Genomic DNA, 14012 nt, shown 5'->3' on the forward strand with positions numbered 1-14012 from the left:
GACAACCTGATTCTCCTGTGTCGACCCCAGCGCTTAGAACAGTGCACGGCACATAGTAAGCGCTTAAATACCAACATTAGTATTATTATTATTCTCTGGGCCTGCGTTCCCTCATCTGGAAAATGGGGATGGAGACTATGAGCCCCATGCGGGACAACCTGAGCACTTTGCTCCCAGCGTTTAGAACAGTGCTTGGCCCAGAGTAAGCGCTTAACAGACACCATCATTATTATTATTAATGAAAATGGCCTCGGCGAACATTTGGGAGCCCTCTGAGGGACGCTGAAAGCCCCAAATCGGACCAAGTTAGAGAAGCACTTCCGCCCCTAGTAAAAATGGAGAGGAATAACTTCCTCTTTTTTACCCGGAAACGTCCTTTCCCTTCCGCCCCGAATAAAGATGACGGCAAAGGCGGGCTCTTTCCGCCCCGAGTTAAAATGGCAACGGCGGGAAGGCTATTGCCAAGCCATGATGGGGTCTACCCGGCTGGAGCTGAATCTGACGCGACTGCTGGGCCGCTGCGAGGCGCTGGCGGCGGAAAAAAGGGATCCGAGCGAGTGGCGCCTGGAGAAGGTGGGAGGCGCCGTCGAGTGGGGACCCCCCGAGCCGCCCTGTCTCTAGCGGGCTCGGCGCCCCTTTCCGGGCCCCGGGGCTGACGTGGCTCGGGCCTCGCCTCGTCCTCAGTCCCGCCCCGTCTTTCCCCTTCTCCCCTTCCCGGGGGCTGAAGGAAGTTCTCCCCAAGTCGCCTCTCTCTCTCTCTCTCTCTGTCAAAAGCGAGTCATCCCAGCCCCGTGTTAGGATGGACCGGAGGGATCTCTGCCGCCCCGCGACCGCGGGCCCCCGATTCTCCCCTTTTCCCCGAAGAGGCGCAGCCATTCCCACCAGCCACGGGGGGGCAGCACTAGCCCTCCTTGGCGTCGGAGCCTTTGCGGCCTTTCTTTTGGCCCGGAGCCCTAACGCCCGAGGGGGCCAGCCTGCTCGCCCTCTTCCTTTCTCCCAGCCCTGCCTGAGCCCCTCCCAGGAGATCAGCTTTTGCCCCCCAGGGCTCCCTTGCTTCCCCTGGGAACCCCCCGCGGGTAATTGCTTTGGCCGCTGCCTCTCCACCCGTGGCTTAACGTGCCTCCTGTCAGCCAAAAAAAAGCCCGTGGAGCAATTTCTTGAACAACTGACTGGCAGAGGACTGTGGAACAAACCTTGGCTGTTCCTACTCGGGCTTCTGAGGGCTTCATTTTCTCATGAGCCTCAAAAACCTGTAAAGTGAGTTTTAGGCGGGTTTTTTTTCCCTTTTTTTTTTTAGGGGTTTTTGTCGCTTAGGCTGCTGGCATCCCAGTGGAAATCGTGAACACTCCCAGCTTTTAACTTCCCCTTTTGCTTTCCTCTTCTGCCACTGTGCGCATAAGGAGGCTTCATCTTTGTTTTACTGCTTCGTGGGAGAAGCAGCGTGGCTCAGTGGAAAGAGCATGGGCTTTGGAGTCAGGGCTCATGAGTTCAAATCCCAGCTCTGCCACTTGTCGGCTGTGTGACTGTGGGCGAGTCACTTAACTTCTCTGTGCCTCAGTTCCCTCATCTGTAAAATGGGGATTAAGACTGTGAGCCCCACGTGGGACAACCTGATTCCCCTATGTCTACCCCAGCGCTTAGAACGGTGCTCGGCACATAGTAAGCGCTTAACAAATACCAACATTACTATCCAGAACCATTTGACAAAGAAGGGACTGGATTCAGTCCTCGGTGAACGTCAGCCCTCAGTCGATCCGTGGTATTTATTGAGGGATTACTGTGCGCCTAGCACTTTACCGAGCACCTGGGAGAGTAGGACACAAGAGTGTCAGCAGACCCACTCCCCACCCAGAGCTCAAGAACCTCCACCTCCAGTTGTTTCCCACCAGCCTAGGTATCTGCTCACACATGGAGAACGTAAGGAAAGTCAGGTGTTCCCATGTCCTGTCTCAGGGGCCTCGTGACTTCCCAGTAGTTACTGTCTCCGACGGTCAATCGGTAGAGAAGAACCAGGTGGAAAAATGGCATCACCTTTCTTAATTTTTCGGTCACGTCCCTTTCGTATGTGGTGCCGGAAAACCTATCCGCTCTGTGAATTGGGGCTAAGTGTAGGGACGTCCAAGTGGCTTGAAATGGCTTTGAGGCGATTGTTCCGTGTGACCGCAAAGAAGAAAACAGACCGTGTCCCCGCTGTCTCATATATGTATATGGCGTCATTTCTCTCCCTTTTCTGGGTGGGAAAGAATCTATCCCAGAGTTACTAGCAAGAGCCAACCTCTTTCCTTCCCCACATCCACCCTGGTCTTTTTGTTTGGTGAAAAACATAAAGGAAGGGGACTTCTTTGGTGGTCATCAGTAATTTAGTCTGTATAATGCAGTTGTCCAGAGACAGATTTTTGTTCTGTTGATTATGTTAAGACCCAAGAGAGGGTCGAGGGTTGTTATTTGCCAAGCGAATAACCTATTGCCTTTTGTTTTCAGTATGTGGATGCTTTGGAAGACATGCTCTATGCCATGAAGCAACAGTCGAGGTGAGGTTAGGAGGGGGACTAGGGAACGACCTTTGGGGAATTTGGTTTCCCGGCTGAGGACAGAGGGACGCTTCTTTACGTCTCCTTGTGAAAATGAATTTGGTTGCGATCTGGGAGGGATAAGCAGCGTAAGGAAAATGGAATCGGAATGTAGGGCATTTCTCAGTGCATTCAGCTCTGCCCTACAGAGTTGTAGACTTTTTAGATTTGCTGTTGTCCTCACTTCCTCGATCCTTTTTTTTTTCTTCATATCAGTGTCATGAGTCCACCTGGGTCTGTATTTTGTGGGGAGGAGTCGGTGTTGTGTATGTACCAGAGAGGTATTATTACAGGATTTTATCCAATTATTGAGAGGTAATTGAGGGAGGTCATGGGAACAGGAAATGGGTGGAAATGAATTCTTAATGGTTACTTAATGAAAACAAATGATTTTATTTCTTTAATTCTCTATTACGATGCCAATCTCTGCTCTCCTGTTCCTCCTCTCACCCTTGAGCCATTGTATTACGTGTGATTCTCACACGCCTGTACTGTGACAGGCTCAGCATTTATCCATTTCTCTTCCTATGAGAGTAATTAAGGAATTTATAGTTGGTTCTCACTTTGAGAAAGTCCGTTCTTTTCATTTTTAGGGGGAAAAAGGAGAACAGAAGCAACTCTTTATGGCAGAAGTTGGTGGCTTCTAATCTTGGGTCGTTCCCAGCGTGGTCAGAGTAGAACCATTTCAGCCAGTATGCTTGAGCACTTCACCCAGGCCAGGGACCTGAACGGAACCCTAGAGCTGATGTGCAATTCGTTGTTGTTAATAGCGCTAACGTTCCTTAAACTCATTATGGACAGAACACTGTACTAGACGCTGGGGAAAAATCAATTAAGCCACAGACTCTGGCCTACAGGGGGCTCACATTCTAAGTGGGAGAGGGCAGACATACAGAACAAAAGAATATTATACCAACACAATGCACTGTAATGTTTTTCAACAACCCCCCCCACCCCAAACCCCATAGGGAAATCCTCCACACACAAAACCATTACTCTGTATTCCTGGTATTCATAATAGCTCCAGAGACAAATGTGCCTTATGCCAGATGACTAGCCTATTCTCTGTGTTTCATAAATTCCTAGAGGTGTGTGGTGGGGGAGGGAATAGGAGACTCTGAGCTAGTACTGCTGTTCTCGATGAGAACAAACACATTTTGGTCCTCTATATAAAGAGTTTGAGGTGGTATTAGCAAAAGGGGATTTTGCTTAATTTTCGATCATTCGATTAACATTTGTAAAGCGGTTTAAGCCTGGTGGAAGGACACAGTAAAAGTAAAGGTGTGTTTTGTTTTTTTCTGCTGTTACTGTTTTAACTCTTTGCTTTTAATTCTAGTAAACCTGGTTGTGAGATGCTTAATGAGTACTCCAGGAAAGTGGAATTTTTGAAAGGCATGTTGAGCGTGGAAAAACTAGTAAGTAGGCTCCCTGCCCTTTGAGACAAAGTCAGGGATGACAGGCATGTTCTGTGAACCCTGAAACTCAGTTGAATGTCATCACTATGAAAACAAAAATCAGATTCTCATCATTTTTTTTTAATTGCATGTTCATTTCAAGGCTTTTCAATTTGGCGGACCAGATTAAACTGGCTCAAGTAAAGCTGCTCTTTGACAGATCAGATTGCCTGTGGCCTTTAGGATTACTGGGCTGCTGGAACCAGTTGGGGTTCTCAGGGAATCTGATCTAGCAACAATCTCCTTGATGCTGAGAAGGTCCCTGGAAATCCCGCTAATGACTCTGATCCTTTCCGTTTGCAGCCCTCCTCCTCTGAGAAAGCCCTGGCTAATCAGTTCTTAGCTCCCGGCCGAACTCCCACCACAGCCAAAGAGAGGGTGTCAGCCACCAAAACTGTCCACCTGCAGACAAAAGCTCGCTACACCAATGAGATGAAGAGTGAGCTGCTGGGAATGGTACGTTTGGCGGTATTGCTCCTGGCTTCTCTTCTCGCTGGAGAATCACTGTCGTCTGTCTGGGGAACTGTATTGCTGATCTAGGAACTGGTTGCGAGAAGCCAATCTTGAGCTTCTTACGTCACAAGACAAGAATACCACTGCTCTTATCCTGAGGCCCTGCTGACACCCTCAGTTGCCCACTGCCCTTAAGCTTTCCTTTTTTTCCTTCACCCTTGGCAGAAAGGTCGTAAATAGACTGGTGGCGGGTGAGCACTCTGGGATTTGTGATTCAGAGGACCATTATCTGGGATGGGAGGTGGGTGTCCCTTCCCATCATCCTCTGGGAAAGGCCAGGAGTAAATACTAAATCTGTGAGCAGGGATGCCAACTTAATAGGGGCAGGGGTTTTCAGCACACTTCCTGGCTCCACATAATAATAATAGTGGTATTTTTGAAGCGCTTCCTATGTGCCAGGCACTGTACTAAACGCTGGGATGGATATAGGCAAATCAGGTTGGACACAGTCCGTGTCCCATGTGGGGCTCATGCTCTCAATCCCTATTTTTCAGATGAAGTGTCTGAGGCCCAGGGAAGTAAAGTATCTTCCCCAAGGTTACACAGGAGATAAGTTGTGGAGCAGGGTTGCCTTATCATCCTCTGCTCTCCTGGGCGCTCTTTTTTTGATCAGTGGGGGGCTCGGAGTGAACTGGGGATGTGCCGAAGAAGCAGCCCAAAGTCCCTGAGGTGACTGGGGGGGGCAAGTCCCCGTCTCCATCGGCACCTCTCCCCCTGGGCCTAGCATGCCACCAGCCAACTGGCGGTGGCATGCTTTAATAGAAAAAGAAAAAGAGGGATGGGGGCACTGAGTAGAGGTTGGTACAGGAGAAGGGGATGCAAACCCCAGCCAAGTGGAGTGGGGAGATGATCATTCCGTCTCTCAACCCGGGACCCTCGGGTCAGCACCTTGTTGAAGGTGGGGAATCCAAAGGTCAATGGTGAAAATAATTTGCTCCTTCTGTGTCTGTTTCCCTAGGTTTCCTCTTCTGCCAGTGGTAAGTGATTAAAGTTAAACGCTTTTCGTTCCCAAATTGAGCAAGTAAAGCACTTCCACTACATAGGGTACTGTTTATTAATCAGTTGTATTTATTGAGGACTTACTGTGTGCAGGGAACTGTACTAAGCGCTTGGGAGAGTACAACACAACGACAAAGCAGACACATTCATTCCCTGCCCCCAGTGAGCTTACTGTTTAGTTTATTAATGATCCAGCACAATTCCGCACTCTAAGGCTCTCCTGCTCTATCTCCTCACTACTGGCAAAGTGACCCTGGGAGGACCCTTCTTTTAACCTCTTTTAGGCAAAAATCGTATTCATTCAAAGTTAAGTGTTTATTGAGGATGTATAGTGATTGCCAAACTAGCATTTGGGGTCACACAGGAACCTGTATATCAGACAGACCACCACTCTCCCACCCTACTGAAGTAATATCTCCTCCAAGAAGCTTTTCTAAACTAACTTCTCATTTTTGCCGACTCTGTTTTCCCCCCCACTGCCTTTCCAGCAAATTTAGTTCCACACCTTAAGCACTTAGGCCCACCTCATTCTCATCCCCCAGCACCTATCCTTTCTGCAGTTGCTTCCCCCATTAAACTGTAAGCTCCTTGAGGGCTGGTATCCTGTCTACCACCTGCACTGTTCTCCCCCAAGGGCTTAGTACGATGTTCTGCACCAAGCAAGTGCTTACTAAATACCATCAACTGATTCCAAAAAAGAGACAGGAAAGGGAGCTTTCCAGAGTATCTCAAAATCCTGGAAAAGTGTAGCATGTGAGAAGCAGCATGGCCTAGTGTCAAGAGCATGGGCTTGGGAGTCAGGGGTTCTAATTCTGGCTCCACCACTTGTCTGCTGTGTGACCTTGGGCAAGCCACTTTGCTGCTCTGGGCCTCAGTTATCTCATCTGTAAAATGGGGGTGAAGACTGTGAACCCCATGTGGGACAAGGATTGGGTCCAACCAGATTAACTTGTATGTATCCCAGTGCTTAGAACAGTACTTGCACATAGTAAGTGCTTAACAAAAATAATTATTTATTGAATGTTTACTCTGTGTAGAACACACCTAGGAGTGTTCAATAGAGTCAGTGGGCATGGTCTCGGCCCTTAGGGAGCTTACAGTATAGTAGAGGAGACAGGCACTAAAATAAATTGCAGGTAGGAGAAAGCAACAGAGTTTAAAAGTCTGTATATATGTGCTCTTTGGGAGAGTAGTGGGGTGTAGACCCAAGCGGTAGGGGGTGAGGATTCAAATGGGTAGGTGATGCCAAAGTGCTGAAGTGTCAGGTGGCTGGTAAATAGTGTGGGGAGATGAGAAATTAGGCAGGGATGGCCTGGAAAAGATGTGATTTTAGTGGAGCTTTAAAGATAGGAAGAGCAGTGATCTATGAGATATAAAGGAAGAGGGAATTCTAAGCAGGAGGGAGGACGAGAGCAAGGGGTTGGCAGCAAGATAAAGGAGATCGAAGCTGGGGTGTGGCGGAAGAGCAGCAAGGAGAAATAGTGAGGAGAGAACTGCTTGAGTGCCTTAAAGCCGACGGTGAGGAGCTTCTGCTTGATGCAGAGAGGTACGGGCAACCATTGGAGGTTTTTTGGGGATTGGGGATACGTGCGCAGTATGGTGTTTTAGAAAAATGATCCTGGTGATAGAGTATAGTATGGACTGGAGGCAGGGAATTTCCACGAGGAGGCTCATGCAGTGGTTGTCAGGGTACGACGTGCTCGGATGCTCGGACCAGTGGGGTGGCAGTTTGGATGGAGGGGGAGAGGGTGGATTCTGGAGTTGGGGGAGGAAAAAAACTGACAGGATTTTGTGACTGAGTAAATATGGGGATTAGAAGAGGGAGGAAAGTCACGGATAATGCCAAAGCTGTGGGTTTTTGGTAATTAAGCGCTTACTCTGTTCCAGGCACTGTAATAAGTGCTGGGATAAATATAAGATAATCAGGTTGGACACAATCCCTGTCCCACAGGGGGCTCACAGCCTTAATCTCCATTTACCAGATGAGGTAACAGGCCCAGAAAAGTGAAGTGACTTGCCCAAGGTCACACATCAGACACAACAGCCGGAATTAGAACCCGGGTCCTTCCAACTCCCAGGCCCGTGCTCTATCCACTAAGTCATGCTGCTTCTCATACTGTCAGAGTGGGTGGTGGTGGTGTCATGAACAGGAGGAAGAGAAGATTTGGGGGTGGAGGGTGGGGAGATGAGTTCAGTTTGGGACATGTTGAGGAATTAGAGATGTCAACAGGACATCTGTATAGAAATGATCTGGAGGCAGGAGGAATGCGAGATGGCAAAGAAGGAGAGAGGGCAAGTGAGGTAAAGTTGGGAGTCAGCCTCGTTGAGATGGTAGTTGAAGCGGTGGGAATGGATGAGCTTCCAAGGGAGTTGGGTGTAGATTGAGAATAGAAGAGGACCCCATAGCAGAGCCTCGAGGGACGCCCCCCACAGTTAGGGAACTGGGGAGAAAGCTGGCTAAAGAGACCGCGAAAGAGCCCCCGAAGAGATAGGCAAACTAGGAGAGGATGGTGTCGGAGAAACCAAGGTTAGATAACATTTCCAGGAGAAGAGATTGGCCCACAGTAATCAAGTAGCTGAGAGAGAGGTCAAGGAGGATTAGGAGAGAGTAGATGGTTAGATGTGGCAAGGAGGATGTCATCGTTGGCCTTGGAGACCACAGTTTCAGTAGAGTGGAGGGTGAGGAAGCAGGACTTCAGTGGGTTGAGGAAGAAGTCGGCAAAGCGGGTGTGGAAGCAGTGTCTGTAAAAGACCCATTGGAGGAGTGTGGATAGGAATGGTAGGAGGGAGATATGGGGCATTAGCAGGGTTGAGAGGGTTTTGGCGGGGCAAGGAGACGTGGGCATGTTTGAAATCAGAGGGGAAGGAACTATCAAGATATGCGGTTGAAGATGGCAGTTAGGGAAAACATGAGTGGGCACGAATGTTTCTGTAAGGTTCAGCGGGATCAGGTTGGGGGGAACTCATGTAGAGGGGATTCATTCCATCGTGTTTGAGCACTTACTGTGTGCAAAGCACTGTAACTAAGCGCTAGGGAGAGTACAATATAGCAATAAACAGGCACATTCCCTGCCCACAATGAGTTTACAGTCTGGGGATAGATCTCAAAAGCAGGCAGGAGACCGCTGCTTGAGACGAGGAGAGAGCGGGATGGGAAGGCAGGAGAGGAGGCTTTGGGGAGTTCGCAGCTAGTGATTTCTATTTTGTCACTAAAGTAGATGGCCAGGTCATCGGAGCAAGATGGAAGTAGAGGAAGTTAAGGAGGAGGTTAAGTATGAAACATTTGGGGCAGACAGTGGGAATTGGAGTCAGTAAGGGGAAGGGTAGTTGGAGCAGGTGAGGATGAGTTTGTGACAAACGGGTTCAACCTGCCGTCTGGATTTCCTCCAGCAGTGCTCCGTGGCTTGAGCGCAAGAGTGGAGGAAACGTGCTGTGGAGGTGGTCCAGGGCTGCGGGTTGGTGGTATGGAATCCATGGAGGGACGGGAGTGAGGGAGCTGGGTTCAGTAGAGAGGGTGTGGCTTTTTATGCATCAAGAGGAGGGGTGACCTGGGATATATGGAGGGGAGGGAGATGGGAGGTCTGTGTACAGGAACAGGACAGTTTTGCGAGGAGGAGGAGGTTTGCAGGTGAAGAGGTTGTGGCAGAAAGTGGGGTTTCAGAGTTGGTGAAGATTGTGCAATGATTGGAGATGTCAAGATCAAGCCTGTGACCTAGTGGGTGAGGTGGGGTGGAGCAGGAGGTCGACCAAGTTGCATGAGAGGAAGCGGGTGGCTTGGAGGCCGTCAGGAACATCCATGTGGATCTTGAAGTCCCTGAGGATCAGTGTAGAAATGGAGGAGGAGAGAAGGTAGGTGAGAGAGGCATCGAGATCGCTGAGAAAATTGGAGGTGGGGGCCCCAGGGGGCGGAAGATAATAGCAACTAGTAATTGAAGTGAGTGGTAGAGGCAGATGACATGAACTTCAAAAGAAAAGAGAGAGGGATTGGGGGGAGGGTGAGGACAGTGAGCCTTAGGGAGGGGAAAATGATGAGGCCACCTCAGGAGAGATCAAGAGGGGAGACGGTGTTGTCTGGGGAGAGCCAGGTTGCAGTAACTGGGTCAGGAACAGGTCATGGACAAAGGAGAGTTTGCCCTTGATGGAGCGGAGGTTCCATGGGCCACACTTAGCAGGGGCTGTCGGGAGGGGGATGAGAGGAAGGATGGGGGGGTGGTATAATGCTGGGGATAGGTGGTTTAGGGTGGCATGGGGAAAGGACAGGGATGGGGTATTTGGAAGGTGGGATATGGCGGGTCATCCATCGAAAGTCCAAAAAAGACTCTGAACTGGAGTTGACCACCTTATCCAGTTCTTAGCTCAGACTAGCATCCAGTTCCTCATCTATTGTTTCTACAACATCTAGTCGTGGCTCCTTTCTGACAGTCGTGGAGGGACCTGGGAAGCAGTGTGGCCCGGTGGATAGAGCACTGGCCTGGGAGTCAGAAGGATCTGGAATCTAATTCCGGCTCCGCCATAAGACCTTAAGCAAGTCATTTAAACTTTTCTATGCCTCAATTACCTTATCTGTAAAATGGGGATTAAGACTGTGAACATGGGATATTGTCTATGTCCAATCTGATTATCTTATATCTATCCCATTGTGATGCCTACCACATAGTAAGTGCTTAACAAATATTTTAAAAAGGTCAGGGGTTGGGGAGTATCTGGCATGGTTTCAGGCTTGGGAAGCACCGTGTAAAACCAGCACTTTAGTTCTCTATCTTTGTGTTAATCTCCCCACTAAAGTGTAAACTCCTTGTGGGCAAGGCACTAGTCACTTGTTTATTCTCTACGAGTCACTTGTTTATTCTCTATCTCCCAGACACCTAGTACAGTGCACCGCACTTCGTAAATATTATTACTACTACTCTATGAAATTGTGAGATGGAGATCTGTTCTTATTTCAGATGCCAAGGAACGAAGTTTAAGAAAACGAGCGTGAGTGACTTTCTGATCTTTGCCCATGTGTCAGAGGGAATATTAAGCCTGCCAATCTCATCCGAGCCTTGTATTCAGCTCTGATGAACAACATGTGTATCACATTCTTGTTGTCACCATGAGGGCTGCTCAGAAGAAGGCCTGGTGCTAATGTGAATCAATTTAAAAAAAAAAACAAAACGTAAACCTCTCTACTGTTGAATGCAGTCTTCAAACTCTCCCAAATGGTTAAGCCTCAAGGCCAGTTCTTCCCTTTTGCCAGCCAGAGAATTGGAAACATGGTTCCCTTTGGGAGAGAGAAAAAGGTTGGGCTTTTTGTTTGTGTGTTTGTTGATTTATTTCCATCTCTTCCCGGTTGTCACCCCCTAACAATTCTCAGCGGACTTGGGCCCGAGGAGAAGCAGTCAGCATCTGAACTGGATGCCATGTTACAGCACCATCACAACGTTCAGGAGAAGTTAGCAGAAGAAATGTTGAGCTTGGCCCGCAATCTCAAAAGCAATACTCTGGCAGCACAAAATGTTATTAAACAAGATAATCAGGTAAAAAGACATGAAGAGCGAGAATCCATTCGGGCTCTGTATATGATGACCTGTAGCATTCATGTACTGAGGCAGGCACTGGGGGAGCTGAAATATGTATTTGTAATTTAATTTTGAATGTGAATAGAGTTGGAAAGTGCTCTGGAAAGATCTTCCTAGTTTCCATTGTGTGGCCGTCTTCTTACTGTAAACTAGTTCTTTGATGCTTTTACAATGTTAAAGGAAGCTTAGCACTGAAATCTTTGAAACATTAAGCTGTTTTTCATTCTAGAGCCATGGCCCCGGCCGGTTAGCATTTGTCATTGATTAGACCAAAGTTGCAACGAGCACAAGTCGAGAAGCTTTTTCTCTGTCAGTATGTATGATGTGCTGCTGACTTACCCTGACATCTCTCCTGCTTTATTCACAGACGCTCTCCCACTCCCTCAAGATGGCGGACCAGAACTTCGAGAAGCTGAAGACTGAATCGGAGCGCCTGGAACAGCACGCAAAGAAATCAGTCAACTGGCTCCTCTGGATAATGTTGATTTTAGTCTGTTTTATTTTCATTAGCATGATACTTTTCATAAGAATCTTTCCGAAGCTGAAGTGACAGCCTCAACTCCAGGAGTAGCTAACCGCCGTAGGACGGTTGTACGGTTTGGCCTTCGTAGACAGCCAGCTGGCCCCCTCCCCTCATCCTCACTGTTCCCTTCGAAAGCTAGTGGGAAGTATATTCATGCTTCCCCATCCAGCGTTCTGGGTGGGTCCACTCAACCTCCTTTTCTTGGTCAGGGCTGTTGCTTCTTGCCAGAAAGGAGATGCACTATGGTTTTGTTGCTCCACATGGCCATTGGGCTCTGTTTATTTTTAATCTAAGCTCTCACGGGCAAACTGCTTTGTATGTGGGTATTGTCTCTGGAGCCTGTTTCAAATCTGGATCGCAGCCCCAGCCAACTATATTTGGAGGTTTTAACAGGGTTACTTTAGACGGGGGTGGGGGTTGGACTTGAAACGGGTGATATCGAGGTGGAAATGGTCACGGAAAGACCAGAAAGAAATCAGAAAACTCTGTCACTCTGTCTGTTAGTTTGGATCCTGCTCCTTGGCAAATGTGTCTTGTATGTGGGAACATTGACAAAATAAGAGGTGATGTGCTTAAAGTTTTCTCTTTCCCCTTTTGAGCTAACCTCATAAAGGTGAAGTTTTCAATGAAATGTAAAGGGTGTTTTTCTTTTCCCCTCCTCCCTCTCATTGCTGTCCATTCAAGACAGCTCTCACCCCTTCTCACCTCTGGGACTTAATCTATAAACATATCCCATCGATGTGTAAGATAGGTACATAGGCGTTCTATTATTTAAAAAAAAACCCATGCTGTCGAACATGATGTTTTAAAATTCTAAGTGAACACTAGAGGCGCCTGCCAGCCATTGTACCCATGGCCCATAAAATGAGAACACTCATGAGTTTGACTCTTTGACTTCACTAACAAAAATCACTTTTAAAAGGTGGCCTATAGTTTTGCGTTCCTTTATGCTGTAACCCCAGAGTTCCGTTTTCCGTATTTGAAGTGAAAATAAGAATTAAACCTTCCTGATTCACTCTTTCCATTAAAAACAGTACACCGTCTCATGTTTGTGTGCCTTGTAATCCAAATCCCTGATCTGAAGTGTTACATAATGAGGTTAGAATGTAACATGAGGGTGAAAGAAATGGCAGTTTGCATGTTGGATGATATCGACTGAGGAATGAGTGTCGTAATGCAAGTTTTCCTTAAGTCAGATTTGTCAAGGATATAACCTCCGAGCTATAGAACTGGCTGAACTACTTTAAGTGGTGAGAGTGGGGAAAGTATCAAATACCAAATAACAGCATTGATAGTTCAGTAGTAATAATAATGATGGTATTTAAGCGCTTACTATGGACGAGGCACTGTTCTAAGCGCTGGAGTAGATACAAGATAATCAGGTTGGACATAGTCCCTATCCCACACGGGGCTCACAGTCTTAATCCCCATTTTCCAGATGAGGTAATTGAGGCCCAGAGAAGTGAAGTGACTTGCCCAAGGTCACACCGCAGACAAGCGGCAGAGCTGGGATTAGATCCCGTGACATTGTGGCTCCCAGGCCCAAGCTCTCTCCACTACGCCATTCTGCTTCTCAAGTATTTGAGTGCCTTTCTGCGTGTAGAGCACCATTCTAAGCACTGGGGGAACATAGAAGAGAGTTAATGGACAATCCCCGCTCTCAAGGAGCTTATAAACTAATGGGAGAGAGAGACAAGTAGGTGAATTGAAGGTAGGAAGAAGCAATCGAGTGTAAAGAGCTGTGCATGAGTGCTAAGGGTCGGATGTGAGTACTCAAGTACTTTGGTGATGGGAAAATGCTGAACTGCCAATTATGGAGGAAATGGGATGGGGAAATGAGAGATTAAGTAGAGAGGGTATCTTGGAAGAGGGTTGGGTTTATACTCTGCCTTTCAGTGGTGCACATATACCACACCAGCTCAAAGCTGTCACTTTAAAGCCCAGTTTGTTTTTGTTTCTTTAAAAAAAGAAGAGCTCCAATGTTACCTCGCACAAGGTAAAACTTAGCACCTCTATTTCTCCCTGGTCCTTTCAATCAAATCAAGTAAAGGTGTTGGGAAGCCTACCCAGCTGTAGGCTTGGAAGCATGCAGAGCATGGTACTAATTGCTTGGGAGAATCAAAAGCCCTCGACCCTGCCCTCAAGGAGTTTACGGTCTAATGGGGGAGAGGCATACAGGAGCTGGAAGAATGAGGAGATAAGGGGGGAGATGAGTAGGAGAAGCAACGTGGCTCAGTGGAAAGAGCACGGGCTTTGGAGTCAGGGCTCATGAGTTCGAATCCCAGCTCTGCCACTTGTCGGCTGTGTGACTGTGGGCAAGTCACTTAACTTCTCCGTGCCTCAGTTCCCTCATCTGTAAAATGGGGATTAAGACTGTGAGCCCCACGTGGGA

General features: G+C 48.0%; 1 protein-coding gene across 1 annotated transcript; it reads left to right on the forward strand.

Moving 5' to 3' along the window:
• The first annotated feature begins 389 nt into the window (after window positions 1–389).
• On the forward strand, window positions 390–12663 carry USE1 (unconventional SNARE in the ER 1). Its single transcript, XM_029051468.2, has 8 exons — window positions 390–573; window positions 2482–2531; window positions 3907–3985; window positions 4328–4480; window positions 5496–5514; window positions 10483–10513; window positions 10893–11055; window positions 11465–12663. Exons 1-8 carry the CDS (start codon window positions 400–402, stop codon window positions 11645–11647), a joined length of 852 nt encoding a protein of 283 aa, XP_028907301.2. The 5' UTR covers window positions 390–399; the 3' UTR covers window positions 11648–12663.
• The last annotated feature ends 1349 nt before the right edge of the window (window positions 12664–14012 follow it).

Source organism: Ornithorhynchus anatinus, chromosome X1 (assembly GCF_004115215.2).
Source record: "Ornithorhynchus anatinus isolate Pmale09 chromosome X1, mOrnAna1.pri.v4, whole genome shotgun sequence".
NCBI lineage: Eukaryota > Metazoa > Chordata > Mammalia > Monotremata > Ornithorhynchidae > Ornithorhynchus > Ornithorhynchus anatinus.

Coding starts and splice junctions, on each gene's coding strand:
- USE1 (XM_029051468.2), top strand. CDS start 400: ATGACGGCAAAGGCGGGCTCTTTCCGCCCCGAGTTAAAATGGCAACGG. Junction 574..2,481: donor GCGAGTGGCGCCTGGAGAAG/GTGGGAGGCGCC, acceptor TTTTGTTTTCAG/TATGTGGATGCTTTGGAAGA. Junction 3,986..4,327: donor TGTTGAGCGTGGAAAAACTA/GTAAGTAGGCTC, acceptor TTCCGTTTGCAG/CCCTCCTCCTCTGAGAAAGC.